Below are 18,796 nucleotides of genomic sequence, written 5' to 3' on the forward strand. Positions count from 1 at the left end.
ACCTGATATAACTAGAAAGTAGTTATTTCAGTATTAAGTTGTGTTAAAATATAAATATTTTGCTGAGATCAATGTGTTCTGAAACAAAATTATTTAATCATTTTAAAACTTTCTCTTTGACCCACATTGTTAAATGGCTGCAGGAAACCTAAGGATCAAATGTAAGTATATATTACCTTTAAGTTTGCAGTCTTCATATGGAATATTCAGAAGTGTTAAGATTTTTGGTAGCCTTCAGTTAACCATTTGTAGGTTTAATATCCATAGATTATCAGGGGAAAATTCTGTTATAAAACTAGTATAAATGTTGACTGTAATTTTTAGGATTTTTTTTCACTTTTGATAAGGAGATATAAGAAATTTTAATAGGCTGACTGACTTAAGATACGTTTTTTTTGTTTGTTTGTTTGTTTTTTGTAGAGACAGAGTCTCACTTTACTGCCCTCGGTAGAGTGCCATGACGTCACAGGACTCACGGCAACCTCCAGCTCTTGGGCTTAAGCGATTCTCTTGCCTCAGCCTCCCGAGCAGCTGGGACTACAGGTGCCCACCACAACTCCCGGCTATTTTTTTGTTGCAGTTTGGCCGGGGCTGGGTTTGAACCTGCCACCCTCGGTATATGGGGCCGGTGCCCTACTCACTGAACCACAGGCGCCGCCCTTAAGATATGTTTTATTTGTGAAACTAATTGAAGAAATGATAAAATATTTTTCTTCTTAAAGTGATTTACTTTGTGTAATTAGACACTACTGTTTTTATTCTTATAGTACATAATATAGAAAATCTGAAGGTAAACTTTCTCTTTTTTAAGAGATGATGTCTCTTAAGGTCTGATGGGGATGAAGAAAACAAAAAAAAGAACAAGGAAAAAAAGAGAAATGGGGTCTCACTCTGTCACCCAAGCTGGAGCACAGTGGTACAATCATAGCTCACTGCAGCCTTGCACTCTTGGGCTTAAGCAATCCTCCTGCCTTAGCCTCCTAAGTATCACCACCATGCCTGCCTAATTTAATAAAAAAATTTTTAGCAATAGGATCTTACTATATTGCCCAGGCTATTTTTAAGACTCCTGGGCTCTGGCTGGGTGCCTGTAGCTCAGTGGTTAGGGCACTGGCCACATGCATCAAAGCTGGTGGGTTCGAACCCCATTGGGGCCTGCTAAACAAAAAAAAAAAAAAAAGGACTCCTGGGCTTAAGGGGCTCGAGTGATCCCCCACCTTAGCCTTACAAATAGCTGGAATTACAGTAATGAGCCACTGTTGCTGGCTGAAGATAAACTTCTACTTTATAGTCTTTCAAAATGATGAACTTTGAAGGCAATATTTTGCATTTCCATAATCCATACTGTGTTTGGTTTTGTCATTCAGTAAATATTTGACCCTAGACACTGTGAAGACAGCAATAATAAGACAACATCCTCTCAGTCTAGTATGAGAAATAGATGACAATAAGATGATTTCAGATATTTATCAGTGCCATGAGGGAAATAATGTAGAGCAGTGGGATAAAGAATTATAGGGAGTGCAGTAAAAGATCAGTATTATTATACATGAGAACATGATATGGTAAGAGCCACCCAAATGAAAACCTAGAGGAAGATCAGCCACAGGGAAGCAACAGTAAATGAAAAGCCCAATGTAAGCACAAGGAGGAGAGAGTAGTATAAGATGAGATCAGAGAGGTAAACAAGGGCCAGATTAGGAGGCATCATGCTGTGAATTTTACTGAAAGTGCAAAGGGGGATATCTAAAGCAGCGGTTCTCAACCTGTGAGTCGGGACCCCTTTGGGGGTCGAACAACCCTTTCTCAGGGGTCGCCTAAAACCATCACATACACCCCATACAAATGCAGGTGTATGAAAATAATTTTATGGTTGGGGGTTACCACAACAGGAGGAACTTTATTGAAGGGTTGCAGCATTAGGAAGGTTGAGAACCACTGATCTAGAGAATTTTAAGCAGATGAGTGGCCTGATTTGTTTAGAGGCTTATTTTGGTGGAAGTGAAATAGTAGGACTTTTTTATGAATTGGATGTTGTGAGTGAGAAATCAAAAGTTTCGACTTGAAGATATTAAATTTGTGATCTCTGTTATACATGTAAGTGGAAGAAGTCAACTAGAGAGTGCTGGAGATGTAGATTTGGAAGTCATGGCTGGGCAAGGTGGTTCAAGCCAGTAATCCCAGCACTTTGGGAGGCCGAGGACGGTGGAGCTTAGGAGTTTGAGGTCAGCCTAAGGAAGAGCTGGACTATCTCTACTAAAAATAGAAAAAAAAAGACTAGCTGGATGTTGTGGCTGGCGCCAGTACCCTGAGCTACTTGGAAATCTGGGGCAAAAGGATTGCTTGAACCCAAGAGTTTGAGATTGCTGTGAGCTATGATGTCACAGCATTGTACCCAGGGTGACAGAGTCAGACTCTGTCTCACAAATAAATAAATAAAAGGGATAGATTTTAAGTCATATGTTCTATGCAATCACAGTATGAAAGAAGTGTAGATAAAAGTGGAGTGGGGTAGAGCTAAACCTGTGTAGAATGAAGGATAGTTTAGAATGAAAATTGATAGTTTATAATGAACTTTCTGAAACTTTGTAAAAAAGTTTAAGTCCGTGGGCAGCCCCTGTGGCTCAACAGAGTAGGCCCCATATGCCGGAGGTGGCGGGTTCAAAACCAGCCCTGGCCAAAAACTGCAAAAAAAAAAAAAAAAAGTTAAAAGTCTGAGCTAAATATTTCAAGAATTTTCACTCTGGAATCCAAACTTAAATTCAGAACTTGGTGTCATTTTTACCCTATCTATAGGCTGGTTAAAAACCAAAAGTTTTATTGAGATGTAGTGAGAGGTAGCCTGAGTTTAATAGAAACACTGACTCTTGAGTCATACAGACATAGGTTGGAATTGTAACTTGCTCTTTACTAATTGTTTGACCATGGCCTCTCTAAATATCAGTCATATCACTTATAAAATGGGAATACTATGTAATTTCTTCCATGCATAATAATTGTGACAGTTATGATGTTGACAAACTATCCTATGTGTATCATATACTATATACTCAAGAAATATAATAATGGTCCAACTGTTTGATTTTTCTCAAATAATTCATCATAAGTAAGAAATTGCTTACAATTTAAATCACAAAGTTTGGTAGATATGGGGGGTGGGGGTTATGCCTATAATCCTAGCACTTTGGGAGGTTGAGGCAGGAAGATCACTTGAGCCCAGGAGTTCAAAACTGGCTATGACAACATAGCAAAACCCTCCTCTCTATAAAAGTCATGGTGGTACATGCTTGTAGTCCCAGGTACTTGGAAGGCTGAGGGAGGAGGATCACTGGAGCCCAGGAGTTTGAGGTTACAGTGAGCTATGATTACACTACTGAACTCTACCCTGGGCAACAGAGCAAGACCCTGTTTCTAAAACGAGTCAGTCAAGCACAAAGTTACTGCTCTCTATTTCTCTTTCTCTCTTAAGGGCATGTTGGCTTCATGGACAACTTTCTTTTTAAAAAAAAAAAGCCATCTTGGCTGGGCACGGTGGCTCACACCTGTAATTCTAGCACTCTCGGAGGCTGAGGCCAGTGGATAGCTTGAGCTCACAAGTTCGAGACCAGCCTGAGCAAAAGTAAGACACCATCGCTACCAAAAATAGAAAGATTGAGGCAAGAGGATCTCTTGAGGCCAAGAGTTGGAAGTTGCTGTGAGCTACGATGTCACAGCACTCATGACAGCTTGAGACTGTCTCAAGAAATAAAAAAAATAAAAATAAAAGCCATCTTAAGTATATTTTATAAAAAGTAGTTAAACAATTTGAGAGTGTATCCATAATAAATAATCACTGTCCCAGAACTTCACATCAGTAACTTCTATGTAAAAGACCAAACTGAGAGGCGGCACCTGTGGCTCAAAGGAGTAGGGCGCTAGCCCCATATGCCAGAGGTGGTGGGTTCAAACCCAGCCCCAGCCAAAAAAAAACTTAAAAAAAAAAAATCCCAAAGACCAAACTGAGTAGACCTGAAAATTTAAGACTTCCATATTGAGCTAAAATAAATAGTTAGGAGAATTATGTAGTCATAAATAGAAAATTGGCTTGAGGGGTGCCGCCTGTGGCTCAGTGAGTAGGGCGCCGGCCCCATATACCAAGGGTGGTGGGTTCAAACCCAGCCCCGGCCAAACTGCAACCAAAAAAAAAAAAAATAGCAAAGCATTGTGGCAGGCGCCTATAGTCCCAGCTACTTGGGAGGCTGAGGCCAGAGAATCACCTAAGCCCAAAAGCTGGAGGTTGCTGTGAGCTGTGTGACACTATGGCACTCTACTGTGGGCAATAAAGTGAGACTCTGTCTCTAAAAAAAAAAAAAAAAAGAAAAGAAAAAGAAAATGGGCTTGAGGATATGAAACAAAGATACGGATAAATGGGCTCTTTTCTGATGAAGCATGATTGTGGTGTGTTTTGATGAAGGACAGCCTAGTTTCCATAAGGAGAAACTCTGCCTTCTGGACTTCAGAGATTTGAGAGGACTTGGTAGGACAGTGTGCAAAAGCTCTTTAGGGGCCAGGGTTCTGTTTTTTCACATAGATTCCTTATGGCACCTAGTTCTTTGCACATTGGTAAGATGAATTTTTATATACTTTGACAAGGTTTTTATCCAGTGGCCAGTTATGTGTGTCTTAATATAAGTTAAATTAAAATATATATATGTTAAATTTTGAAAAATAGAATCTAATTTGGACACTTAAGTAATAAAATATGTTTTAATCATTATACAAGGTGGCCATAAAGTTTGTTTGTAATTTAAAATAGTGTGCAATTTTAAATTGCACATGAATTTTATGGCCACCTGTATGAGTATGGTCCTAGGATCTAAAAGATGCATTTAAGTAATTCTTATAAGGAAATATAGTTCTGTGTAAAATCAGTTTCGAAAAACAGAAAGTTCCAGTTGAATCTATATTTATAAAAACTGTTTTTTTCCGGGTGGGGTGCCTGTGGCTCAGTGGGTAGGGTACCGGCCCCGTATACGGAGGGTGGCGTGTTCGAACCCGGCCCCAGCCAAACTGCAGAAAAAAATAGCTGGGCATTGTGACGGGTGCCTGTAGTCCTAGCTACTCAGGAGGCTGAGGCAAGAAAATCACCTAAGCCCAGGAGATGGAGGTTGCTGTGAGCTGCGACGCCTCTACTGAGGGTGATAAAGTGAGACTGTCTCCAAACTGATTTTTCTAATATTTTATTATATTCATAAACTGTGTATTATGTGAAAATAAGCATCCTATTTAAGATTTCAGTAATACATGTACCTAGTATTAGGTTAAATTCTTCACATTGCTTCTTTAAAAAGTTCTGCTTTAAATTCTGTTCTAATAATTTCAGTAAAGATTATGCTATAGAGCAGATACGCTTTCTTTTTTAATGTTTTAGGTGATCAATATATAAGAATAATGTTAGCAGCCTAGTAATTCTTCAGTTTATTCTATATACTGTTTGGTCCTTTAAAAGAGAAACGTTAAGTCTGGCTGCCTGTTGTAAATATGCATATGTTAAAATGTCAATACATAAAATAAAATCATTTTCTGTTTTGTTTTGTGAGGCTAGAAGGTCCAGCTTAAAAAACGTGTCTGACCTTTTTGTGATGGGAGGAGCTCTTGTTTTAGAATCTGCAGCTCTCTTGCACTGGCTAGAGAGGGAGGGTTATGGACCTCTAGGAATGACCGGAATATCCATGGGAGGACACGTAAGCCTTTTCATTTCTACTTATATTTAATGATGATTGCATTTATAAGATCTAGGGGATCTGGTTATTTTAAAAATTCACTTAAGTTGACCATTTAACTAACTATAAAAAACTGCTCAACATATAGAGGCAGCCAACGTAAGGAGCTAGGCCTACTATAGTGCATGTCTGATCTATGAAAATCAGGTCAACTTAAGGAGATGGTCAATGTAGAGAGGTGGTCAATTATGGAGGATATTTTTAGTTTTAGTAAAAGTAGGAATCAGAAACAGAGTCTAAACTATCATTCCAATTATAAATAATGGTGTTAGTTTTTTGTGTGATTTAGGTAGACATTGACTGTACTACTCCAAAGTTATATCTCACATATTTGATTTAATATTTTATTAGAAGTTGACTATAAAATTTTAACTTTTCAAGCATGGGTGTCCAACCTGTGGCAAATGGGCTGCATGCAGATTATTTGAGGACTGTTTTTGCTTATCTGTGATATTGGATATTGTGAAAAGTATACACAGATTTTTTTTTTCTCTTTTGCCAGTCAGCTTTTGTTAGTGTTTGCATATTTAATACATGGCCCAAGACAATAGTTCCTCTTCCAGTGTGTGGCAGAAAAGCAAAAGATAGGATACCCCCAAGTTTCAAGTATAAACACCCAATTTTATAGTTGGTTGAGATAACTGAATTAGAACAATTTATCTCTGTCTTTATCCCCAATACCACCAACCTGTTTTACTTTTGTCTGCCTTCTAGAGTATATGTAGCACTAAAATAGATTCCTAATTGGTTTCTGGGTCTTTAGTCTTTTTTCTCATTAATCTTTTCCTAGTTTTTCTTCTATACCATAACTAGAGTGATCTTTCTAAATTTGATCTCTGCTCTCTCCTGCTCAAAACCTGCCAAAAGCTTGCTTTTACATTGGGCTCTAGCTATGCTATGTAATTGCGTCCCTTCTAGTGTTCCTTTATTCCCTTTCACCTACCTAGCTACATAACAGCTTACCCTTCTGGTCTAGAGAGCTTACTGCCTATGAGAAGCTCCATTGGATTTGAGTCTTACCTCCAGACTACTTTTAAATTCTCATTGGTACTTTTCACTATGCTGTAATGATGTTTTTTAGCAGCCTGAGTCTGTTTTCTCCATGAAGCAGTAGTACCTTGAGGGCCAGGAAATATGCTATGGTTCTTCACCTGGCATGTATTAGTCACTCAGTCCTAATTGTTGAATTTATGATTTTAGAAGACCACCAAGATCGCTAGATATTCTTACAAGTGTTTATTGATTTTGTGTTTGTTTTTTTGACCAACTGCTTACGATACAAAATACTTGCTAATATTAAATATTTTTCATTATAATTAGTAGAACCTTAAACATAAGCTCTCTAAACTGTGTTACCATATTACAGATGGCTTCCTTAGCAGTATCCAACTGGCCTAAGCCCATGCCATTGATTCCATGTCTGTCCTGGTCCACAGCATCTGGGGTCTTCACTACGGTAATTTAGTTATAATTAATATTTAGGTAGCCATATTTAATTAAAGGTAACTGTTTTGGGGGGTGTCCCCAAAACCACCTGCAGGGTTGGTAATTCATTAGAAGGAATTATAGGACTCAGCATATAGTGATACTCATGATTAAGACTTTACTATAGCAAAAGTATACAACAAAAACAATAAAAAGATAAAAGCACACAAGGCAAAGTCTAGAGGAAACCAGGATCACGTTTCCAAGAGGCTTTTCCTAATGGAGTGTCACAGTTCACATTTAATTCCTCCAGCAATAAGTTATGTCAGTAAGTGCGAGGTACTGTCCATCAGTGAAGTTCCCCTAAACCTGGGGATTCAGGGTTTTTGTTTTTTTTTTTTGTAGAGACAGAGTCTCACTTTACTGCCCTCGGTAGAGTGCCGTGGCGTCACACTGCTCACAGCAACCTCTAGCTCTTGGGCTTATGTGATTCTCTTGCCTCAGCCTCCCGAGCAGCTGGGACTACAGGCGCCCGCCACAATGCCCGGCTATTTTTTTGTTGTTGCAGTTTTGGCCGGGGCTGGGTTTGAACCCGCTACCCTCGGCATATGGGGCCGGCGCCCTACTCACTGAGCCACAGGTGCCGCCCCAGGATTCAGGGTTTTTATCAGGGGTCAGTAACTTAGACACCCTCTGCCAAGCATGTACCAAAATTCCAGAAGGAAAGCAAGTGTTTGTGTATATGCCAAGAATAGAAAAAGTTAAAAAAAAAAAAAAGTGAAAAGAAACCAGTGTTCAGCAAAATGTACAAATAATGTAAAATAGAGGCACAGTGACACACTCTTTATCATTTAGGGAAAATTTCATATTAATGTAAAGACCTGTTTACTAGTCAAGTTTTCACACTCCAGTCAAGGGCCAATCCTAAAAGCAGGCCTTTCAAAGGATAGGCAGTCTCAAGCCTGATTTGTTAACTCTTTTGTACACAGTGATAATAATAAAAGCATTAGGTGTAAATACTTTATGGTATGATTTGATCTGAATTTAGTTTATTATTTCAGGGTGTATTGAGTAAATCGATTAATTGGAGGGAGCTGGAAAAACAATATTATACCCAGACAGTTTATGAAGAAGAAATTTTTCACATGCTTGAATACTGTGGAGTAAGTAGTATTTTAATTTCTACATACTAGCATGGTAAAAGTTGATTATATATTTAAATTTGGATTTTTTAAGATAATAGCAGATTTTTTTAAATGTGGTTGTATATACTTTTTTACTTTAAAATCTCTTCATTTTAAAATAAAACATGGATGGCCAGGCATGGTAGCTCTCACCTCTAAGCCTAGCACTCTGGGAGGCCGAGGCAGGTGGATTTCTTGAACTCAAGAGTTCGAGACAAACCTGAGCAAAAGTGAGACCCCATCTCTACTAAAATAGAAAAACTGAGGCAAGAAGATCATTTGAGCCTAGGAGCTGGAGGTTGCTGTGAGCTATGATGCCATGGCACTCTACCCAGGGCAACAGCTTGAGACTCTGTCTCAAAAAACAAAATAAGATGGGCAGTGCGTGTGGCTCAGTGAGAGGGCCCTGGCCCCATATACCAAGGATGGTGAGTTCAAACCCAGCCCTGGCCAAACTGCAACAAAAAAAATAGACCTGTAGACACGTGTAGACCCAGCTGCTAGGGAGGCTAAGGCAAGAGAATCACCTAAGCTCAAGAGTTGGAGGTTGCTATGAGCTGTGACACTACGGCACTCTACCGAGGGTGATAAAGTAAGACTCTGTCTCTAAAAATAAATAAATAAATAAATAAATAAATAAAATAAAACATGGATATGAGAATCCCGTGAAGCAAATATATGGTTTACTAAATTAAAAGGCAAACATCGGGCATAGTGGCTTCACACTTGTAATCCTAGCAGTCTGGGAGGCTGAGGCAGGAAGATGACTTGCGGTCAGGAGTTTGAACCACCCTGAAAAAGAGCAAGATTCCATCTCTCTACTCTTTAAAATTAGAAAAAAAATTAAGCTGGGTGGGGTGGTGCATACCATAGAGCCTGCTACTCGGGAGGCTAAGGTGAGAGGATCACTTGAGCCCAGAAGTTTGAGGTTGCAGTGAGCTAGGCGGATGCCATTGCTCTCTAGCCTGGATAACAGAGCAAGACTCTGTCTATTAAGAAAAAAAAAAAAAAAAGAAGGCTGGCTGAGTGTGCCCGTAGCAGTGTTACGGTGCCAGCCACATGCACCTACAGTGGCAGGTTGGAGCCCAGCCCTGGCCAGCTAAACAACAATGACAACAACAAAGAAATAGCCGGGCGTTGTGGTGGGCACCTTTAGTCCCAGCTATCTGGAAAGCTGAGGCAAGAGAATCGCTTAAACCAAAGAGATTGAGGTTGCTGTGAGCTGTGATACCACGGCACTGTACCAAGGGTGACATAGTTAAGACTCTGTTTCGGGGCGGCGCCTGTGGCTCAGTCGGTAAGGCGCCGGCCCCATATACCGAGGGTGACCGGTTCAAACCCGGCCCCGGCTGAACTGCAACCAAAAAATAGCCGGGCGTTGTGGCGGGCGCCTGTCGTCCCAGCTACTCGGGAGGCTGAGGCAGGAGAGTCGCTTAAGCCCAGGAGTTGGAGGTTGCTGTGAGCTGTGTGAGGCCACGGCACTCTACCGAGGGCCATAAAGTGAGACTCTGTCTCTACAAAAAAAAAAAAAAAAGACTCTGTTTCAAAAAAAAAAGAAAAAGGCGAATACACTTATAATTACTACATAGGTCAAAAATAGAACTTGACTACCCAACCCTAAAACCACCCTCACACTATTAATTGTTATTCTGATTTGTATAGTAATGACTTCTGTCTTTAAAATAATTTTAATGTCTAAATAAAGATTGTGTAGGGCGGCACCTGTGGCTCAAAGGGGTAGGGTGCCAATCCCATATGCCGGAGGTGGTGAGTTCAAACCCAGCCCCGGCCAAAAAATAAATAAATAATTAAATAAAGATTGTGTAGTACTTTTATTTAATGTATCTTTTAATTAATAAATTCCCTTCCATCTGTTTCTTTTCTTTTTTATTTCTTGACGAAGTTAGGTTATTTTGACCTGTAAAGTTTCTCACAATTAGATTTTTCTGATGGTATTCAGCTTAGTGATCTACATTGCCTACAGATTGTACCTGTATCTAAAAACTATTAAACTTAGTTTCAATTTCTTTCTCACAACTATAGGAAATACATAATGTTTAGTTGTCTCCTTCCCGGTGATATAACCTTTTCCTGATGTTTAAAGGCTATATTTGTTAATTCATTGAGACTTGCAAAATGCTGATACTCTAATTCTATTATAATAGAATATTCTATTATTTTTTCATTTATTAGTTTGAATACTTTTATAAAGAGGTACTTTCTTTACCTATTATCTAGTTACCTAGTAGTTCAGTACACATAGAAAAGAGTCAACAAAGGATAAATGTTTGATTCTTTTTCCTGATTTAACCAGTTTTTTGATAATCAACTAGTTACCTTATTATTCTTCAAAGGTAGGCAATTCTTTTCATAAATTTTTATTTTATTTTATTTTTATTTATTTATTTATTTATTTTTTTTGTAGAGACAGAGTCTCACTTTATGGCCCTCGGTAGAGTGCCACGGCCTCACACAGCTCACAGCAACCTCCAATTCCTGGGCTTCAGCGATTCTCTTGCCTCAGCCTCCCAAGTAGCTAGGACTACAGGCACCCGCCACAACGCCTGGCTATTTTTTTGGTTGCAGTTTGGCCGGGGCTGGGTTTGAACCCGTCACCCTCGGTATAGGAGCCGGCGCCCTACCGACTGAGCCACAGGTGCCACCCTATTTTATTTTATTTTTATTTTTTCTGAGACAGAGTCTCACTTGGTCACCCTTGGTAGAGTGCCATGACGTCTTAACTCACAGCGACCTCAAACTCTTGGGTTCAAGTGATGCTCTTGCCTCAGCCTCCTGAGTAGCTGGGACTACAGATGCCCACCTCAATGCCCCGCTATTTTTTTCTTAGAGACAGAGTCTTGCTCTGGCTCAGGCTAGTCTCGAACCTGTGAGCTCAGGCAATCCACCTGCCTCCACGTCCCAAGTGCTGGGATTACAGGTGTGACCCACCACGCCCAGCCTATAAATTTTTAAATGTGACAGTTTGAAAGAAACATTTGAGACCTCAAGAACCTCAGCAAGAAAAGGGATCTTTCTATTAATACTATCAATGAGGACCTTTTATTTATAATATTTTGACTGTAAACCTCACTCTTATAAAGTAGGTCTATCTTGCAAAACCTCAAACCATAGTTAACTGCTTAGCTAAGAACTTTATTACAAAATAGCTTTACCTGCTAGTTAGTTCCTGTGCTGCACTATATATATAAGCAGAAGATATCTATATTTGAAAACTTATGAGAAAATTTAACATTTTTTTGTTTGTTTTTGTTTTGAGACAAACTCAGTTTGTTGCCCTTGGTAGAGTCCTGTGGCATCATAGCTCACAGCAACCTCAAACTCTTGGGCTCAAGCAATTCTCTTGCCTCAGCCTCCCGAGTAGCTGGCACTGCAGGCACCCACCACAACACCTGACTATGTTTTTAGAGACGGGGGTCTTACTCTTGCTCAGGCTCTCGAACTCCTGAGCTCAAGCAATCCACCCATCTCGGTCTCCCAGAGTGTTAGGATTACAAGCGTGAGCCACCACACCAGGCTTAACATGTATTTTTTTAAAGGAAATTGATAAATTTTGGTTGTCAGAAGTGGAATGTTGTTGTCCTACTTCACCATGTGCTGCTATAACAGAATAGCTGAGAATAGCTGATTGATAAAAATAGAGATTTATGTGGTGCACAGTTGTGGAGGCTGGTAAGTCCAAGGTCAAGGGACTGAAATCTGGGGAGTGTGTCATCCGGAGAGAATGCTTGTGTGCATGCAAAAGAGAGAAAGAGAGGGGGTGGGGAGGGTGGGACCTGAGCTCATTCTTATCAGAAACACTGGTTGAGAAGTAAACCACTCCCACAAGAAGGATATTAACCTATTCTTGAGGGCAGAGCCCTCAGGGCCAATCACCTCTTAAAGGTCTCATTTTACAATTCTATTGCATTGAAGATTAAAATTCCAGCACTTGAACTTTGGGGGACACATTCAAACCATAGCAGTGGTCTTACCCAGTACTTCCTGTCTTAGAGCCAGTTTATAATAATGAATATTCAATGAATGTCAAGAAGATGTTCTTATTCTTTGTGTTTTTCCAATCAAAAGAAGTTAAATTTGTTGGTATACCACTCTGAGTTATCCTAGGGTCCTTCAGTCCTTACATTTCTAATTGTTACTAAACTTTTTTTTTTTTTAATATTTCTGTGGTCTGGATGGCTGTAGTGATTTGTCCAGGTTTTTGGGCATTTTTTTCCTTGGCCTTTAACAAATTGTTAATTCTTTAATTTTTAAAATATAGTAGACCCTGCTCTGTAAGTTGACCACCCAAGGGATTATAGCAAACTGGTCAACATATGGAGGTGGTCGACACAAGAAACTAGGCCTACTACATTGAAACATACATGTGCGTGGGTACATGTTTGGTCTATGAAAATTAGGTCAACTTAAGAAGGTAGTCAACTATGGAGGTTCTACTGTATAGTAAATATATGTTCATATAGGTTAAGCATCAAAAAGATTAAAATAAATACATACATACATATGAAAAGATTCCTACCCATGTTCCCTATTTGCCTAGGTTCTATCCCCCTCCACAAATAACCTGTTATATTATTGTTTAATGTTTCAGAGAATTTTTGGTATATATACATACCAATACAAATAGGAATTTTTTTTCTCTTCCCCCTTTTTTTTTGAGATGGAGTCTCAATTTGTCATCCTCGGTAGAGTTCTGTGGTATCACAGTTCACAGCAACCTCAAATTCTTGGACTTAAGCAATTCTCTTGTCTCAGCCTCCCAGGTATCTGGTATTACAGGCACCCACCACCATGCCCGGCTATTTTTATTTTTTGGTTGTAGTTGTCATTGTTGTTTAGCAGGCCCAGGCTGGATTCAAACACACCAGCTCCAGTGTATGTGGCTGGTGCCCTAGCTGCTAAGCTATAGGCACCAAGCCTCTCTTCCCTTTTTTATGGCCTGCATATGTTTCCTTATTATTTTTTGCTGCTATATAAAAAAGCAGTAAAAATGTGGATGGATGTATAATAATTTATTAACCAGTACCCTGTTGATAGATGTTTATATTATTTCTTATCTTATCTTTCATCATTAAGAAATAGTGCTGCGATGAATCACTCTGGTCATTTATCATTGCACAAGTATAAATTCCTAGAAATATTGCTGAGTTAAAAGTCATTTGTAATTTGGCTATGATAGATTTTACCTGATTCTAATTTTGTCAACTTATACTACTAGAAGGAAGTTATCTGTTTCTTTGTAAGCTCATAAATTCAGTGTGTTGTCAAACTTGGAGTTTTTTAAAAATCAATTGATACCAGCCTGAGCAAGAGTGGAAAAAAAAAATCAATTGATAGCGGAAAATGGTATAGATTTAATACAATTTATTTTATTATGAGAGAAATTAAGCATATTTTTCCTTTTCTGTAACTAGTATGTGTATATCCTTTGCTCATTTCTAGGGTTTTGGACTTTTTAAAAAAATATCCAATTTTAATTCTTTTTTTATTGTTGTTTGAGACAGAGTCTGACTTTGTTGCCCTGGGTACAGTGCCACGGCATCAACCTCAAACTCTTGGGCTTAAGCAATTCTCTTGCCTCAGCCTCCCAAATAGCTGGGACTACAGGTGCCCGCCACCACACCCGGCAATTTTTTGAGATGAGGTCTCATTCTGGCTCAGGCTAGTCTCCAACCCATAAGCACAGGCAATCCACCTGCCTCGGCTTCCCAAGTGCTAAGATTAGGCATGAGCCACCGCGCCCTGCTCTTTTGTTGTTGTTGTTGCCCTGAGTAGCGTGCCATGGTGTCATTGTAGCTCATAGCAACTTCAAACTCTTAGGCTTGAGCAATCCTCATGACCCAGCCCCCTGAACAGCTGAGCTGGGACTACAGGTGTGCTGCTACTACACCTGACTAATTTTTCTATTTTTTTTTTTTTTTTTTAGAAACAGGGTCTCACTCTTGCTCAGGTTGGTCTTGAACTCCTGAGTTCAAGCAATCTACCTGCCTCTGTCTCCCAGAGTGCCAGGATTACAGGCTTGGGCCACCGCATCCAGCCCCAATTCTAATTCTTAATGAATTAAAGTGACTAACCATTTGTTTCATGAGTTGTAAATATAAATTCTAAGGCTGTAATTTTTTTCTTTTGTAGGCAGTATTTTTTTCTTTGGTAATTGATTGTTTTTAAAGATATGGGGGTCTCACTCTGTTACCCAGAGACTGGAATGTAGTGCTGCAATTATAGCTCATTGCAGCCTCAAAATTCTGGGCTTAAGTGATCCTCCCACCTCACCTTCCTGAGTAGCTAGGACTATAGATGTGCACCACCACACTCAGCTAATTTTTATATATATATATATATTTTTTTTTTTTTTTTTTGGACAAGAAGTAGGATTTATTATTGGTAGGCACAAATGATAGGCAACACAGTGTAAGTCCTCAGGAGTGCAGGGCCTACCACTTTTCCAGGGGGCCACAGTTGGGACTGTATTTGACCCCAGAGCCATTTGATATGAGCTGCTGCTCAGGCTGTGTCTTCAAACTCATCTGAGTTAAACTTGGTAAAACCCCATTTTCTGGAGATGTTAATCTGGCAGCCAGGAAACTTGAACTTGGCCCTGAGAAGGGCCTCAATCACATGCTCCTTGTTCTGTAGTTTGGCATAGATGGACATGATGACTTGGTCAATGTGAACCCTGGCCACAGTGCCCTGGGGCTTTCCAAAGGCACCTTGTATATCTGTCTGGAGTCTAGACTGGGGACAGCACAGGTCTAACACATGAACATGTATCAGAAAGGAATGTCTCTAAGATCCCTTAGAACAACCTATACCAGCAACAGGCTGTATACACTACCAAGGAGACTGCTGTTTGCAGCCATTGCACACCAGACCCCTGTGAGAAAAGGAGTGTGGTCAGGTTTACTTTTTTTTTTTTTTCTAAGAGATGGGGTCTTGGCCAGGCATGGTGGCTCACATCTGTAATCCTAGCACTCTGGGAGGCTGAGGTGGGTAGATGGCCTGAGCTTACAGATTTGAGACCAGCCTGAACAAAAGCGAGATCCCATCTCTAAAAATGGCCAGGCGTTGTGGCAGGTACCTATAGTCCCAGCTACTCAGAAAGCTGAGGCAAGAGTATTGCTTGAGTATCGGTGAGTAGGTCGCTAGCCACATACACTGAGGCTGGTGGGTTCGAGCCTGGCCCAGACCTGCTAAACAACAATGATAACAAAAATAGCTGGGCATTGTGACGGGTGCCTGTAGTCCCAGCTACTTGGGAGACTGAGGCAAGAGAATCACTTAGACCTCAGAGTTTGAGGTTGGTGTAAGCTGTGACACCACAGCACTCTACCAACGTGACATAGTGACACTCTGTCTCAAAAAAAAAAAAAAAGAGTATTGCTTGAGCCCAAAAGTTTGAGGTTGCTTTGAGCTATGATGCCACAGCACTCTACCGGGGGCAACAAAGTGAGACTCTGTCTAAAAAAAAAGAAAGAGAGAGAGAGATGGAGTCTTGCTGTGTTGCCCAGGCTGGTTTTAAACTCCTGGCCTCAAACAATCTTCCCACCTCAGCCTCCAAAATGCTGAGATTACAGGCATGAGCCACCATGCCCAGCCTTTTTCATTGATAATGTTTAAGTCATGTTAGTTCAACCTGAGGAAGGGATTTGATGTGTCTGGTATCCTCTTGTGCTTGAATTTATATTATTTCCAGGATAAATTATGGTAAATGTATACAACATAAAATTTACTATTTAGCCATTTTTAAGCATACTGTTCGGTGGCATCAAGTATTACATTCACATTGTTGTGCAACCATTACCACCATCTATCTCCAGATCCTTGTCTTCCCAAACTGAAACTCTAACCATTGACTAAAATTCCCTTATTCCTCCCTTCTCCCTACAACTGCCATTCTCTTTCCATCTCTGTGAATTTTACTGCTATAGGGACCTCATACAAGATGGGTCCTTTGGTATTTTGCTTATTCACTCAGCATGAAGTCTTTAGTGTTCATGTTGTGGCGTAATATTCCACTGTTTATATATACTTCATTTTGTTCATTTATCCATTGATGGGCATTTGTCTTTTCTCTTTAACAAGGTTATTAAATGAAACCCTATTTTATATTGATATTTTCTTTTCTTTCATATACTCAGACAGATTCTTTCAAAATGGGACAAGAGTTTGTGAAACACTTCCCTACCAGTGCAGACAAGCTAACTAACCTTAATCTGGTTTCCAGAACTTTAAATATAGATGTAACAGACCCAGTTGTATCCCAAAAACCTGCTGAGTGCCATAATTCTAGTAAAACATCTATCAGTGGCACATCAGAAAGACTCTTATTACAAGATGCCTCTAAGATGGAGTACTTCAATCAAAAACTTTCAACCAACAAAAGTAGTTATGCAAGTACCAACCCTCAGTCATGCCACCTACTCAGTAAAGAACAAAGAAGAAATAATCTTCAGAAAGAATCTTTAATATTTATGAAAGGAGTCATGGATGAATGTACTCATGTAGCAAATTTCTCAGGTACTGATTTTTATATGAAATTGAGAATATTTGATGTGTAAATATTTATGAAATATTTTTAAATTTTTTTATTTTTATTTTTATTTTTTTGCATTTTTGGCCAGGTTTGAACCTGCCACCTCCAGTATATGGGGCCAGCACCCAACTCCTTGAGCCACAGGCGCCTCCCTGTGAAATATTTTTAAAGATACTTTACACTGCATGGGGTGTTCAAACTGCGGCCCCCGGGCCACATGAGGTGGTGTGATTGTATTTGTTCCTGTTTTGTGTTTTTACTTCAAAATAAGATGTGCAGTGTGCATAGGAATTTGTTCATTTTTTTTTTAAACTATAATCCGGCCCTCCAACGGTCTACGGGACAGTGAACTGGCCCCCTGTTTAAAAAGTTTGAGGACCCCTGCTTTACAGGATAATTTCTTATCTTCAAGAGTGTATTTTTTATTGGCTTCAAAATGTGTTTGTTGGCTGGGCAAGGTGGCTTATGCCTCTAATCCTAGCACTCTGGGAGGCCAAGGTGGGTGGATTGCTTGAGCTCATGAGTTTGAGACCAGGTAGAGCAAAAGCAAGACCCTGTCTCTACTAAAAATAGAAAAACTGAGGCAAGAGGATCACTGAGCCCAAGAGCTGGAGCTTGCTTGCTCTGAGCTATGAAGCTACAGCACTCTACCCAGGACGACAGCTTGAGACTCTGTCTCAAAAACAACAACAAAAAGTGTCACGATAACTTGGTTATTTGAAAGTATCATATTTCGGGCGGCGCCTGTGGCTCAAATGGGTAGGGTGCCGGTTCCATATGCCAGAGGTGGCAGGTTCAAACCCAGCCCTGGCCAAAGACCACACACACAAAAAAAATTTTTTTAAAAAGTATCATTTCATTTATGAAAATCTAAGATCATCTCATTCATTAAAAAACACATTGGATTTTGTATCTTCTTTAAAGTATTCATCTCATTGTATAGGAGATGAATAGCATGGTAATACGGCATATTATAATTGATTTTCAACTTAATCAAAGAGTTTTAGTTTGACAAATAGTTCATTGCATTGTTTGGTGGGTTTTTTTTTTTTTTTGTAGACACTTTGTTGCCCTAGGTAGAGTGCCGTGGCGGCTTAGGTCAAAGCAACCTCAAACTCTTGGGCTCAAGCAATTCTCTTGTTTCAGCCTCCCAAGTAGCTGGGACTACAGGTGCCTGCCATAATGCCTGATTATTTTTAGAGGTGAGGTCTCGCACCTATGAGCTCAGGCAATCCACACCACCTCAGCCTCTCAGAGTGCTATGATTACAAGTGTGAGCCACAGCGCCTGAACAGTTTGGTGCTTTTGATGAATATTTCAGTGCATTATGGTGTATTTTATTTTCTAATATGATTAATAGTACTTATTTGAAAATCTCGGGCTTTTTAAGTTTGTCTGTGCTAAATTTTTAAAAATCCTATACTTAGTTCCAGTTGACCCAAGCCTCATTATAGTGGTTCAAGCCAAAGAAGATGCCTATATTCCACGAACGGGAGTTCGAAGTCTACAAGAAATTTGGCCTGGTTGTGAAATCCGATATCTAGAAGGGGGTCATATTAGTGCTTATCTTTTTAAGCAAGGACTGTTCAGGTAAGATGATTGCTCTAACAGGTATCTGTTTATTTAGTATTTTGGTTTTTCAGGATAGGGGATTTTTTTGCCTCAACAAATATGAAAGATTAGGCATGGTATTTACAGTATATGTTTTAGTCCTCTTATTTCCTGCTTGATTCCCTGACTCCCACATAGATCCCCTATTTAGGATCTATATATTGATATTTTATATTTATATTTATCTATTTAGGTGCTTTTCTCTCTTTTCTATGTCATCTTCTTATTTTCTTATTCTTTTTTTCTTCTAGCTCTGAGCTAGA

At 39.6% G+C, this 18,796-nt stretch overlaps 1 protein-coding gene and 1 non-coding gene across 8 annotated transcripts in view; one reads left to right on the forward strand and one right to left on the reverse strand.

The window, feature by feature from the left end:
* The window catches only part of ABHD18 (abhydrolase domain containing 18), a 51,791-nt gene that overhangs the window by 26,128 nt on the left and 6,867 nt on the right, over positions 1 to 18,796 (forward strand). For 2 of the 7 annotated variants that reach the window (XM_053578560.1, XM_053578779.1), the window contains 6 exons: positions 144 to 161; positions 5,585 to 5,723; positions 7,129 to 7,218; positions 8,249 to 8,350; positions 16,528 to 16,906; positions 18,350 to 18,512. In XM_053578560.1, coding sequence (XP_053434535.1) covers positions 5,622 to 5,723; positions 7,129 to 7,218; positions 8,249 to 8,350; positions 16,528 to 16,906; positions 18,350 to 18,512 — 836 coding nt within the window. In that variant the 5' untranslated portion in view covers positions 144 to 161; positions 5,585 to 5,621. Of the gene's footprint in view, positions 1 to 133; positions 162 to 1,213; positions 3,620 to 5,579; positions 5,724 to 7,128; positions 7,219 to 8,248; positions 8,351 to 16,527; positions 16,907 to 18,349; positions 18,513 to 18,796 lie in introns of those variants that run through there. The other 5 variants (XM_053578965.1, XM_053578635.1, XM_053578885.1 and 2 more) reach the window with 5 other exon arrangements.
* On the reverse strand, positions 15,168 to 15,302 carry LOC128593096 (small nucleolar RNA SNORA70). Its single transcript, XR_008382259.1, has one exon. It is a non-coding gene; the product is annotated as a small nucleolar RNA SNORA70 (small nucleolar RNA).

Source organism: Nycticebus coucang, chromosome 1 (genome assembly GCF_027406575.1).
Source record: "Nycticebus coucang isolate mNycCou1 chromosome 1, mNycCou1.pri, whole genome shotgun sequence".
NCBI lineage: Eukaryota > Metazoa > Chordata > Mammalia > Primates > Lorisidae > Nycticebus > Nycticebus coucang.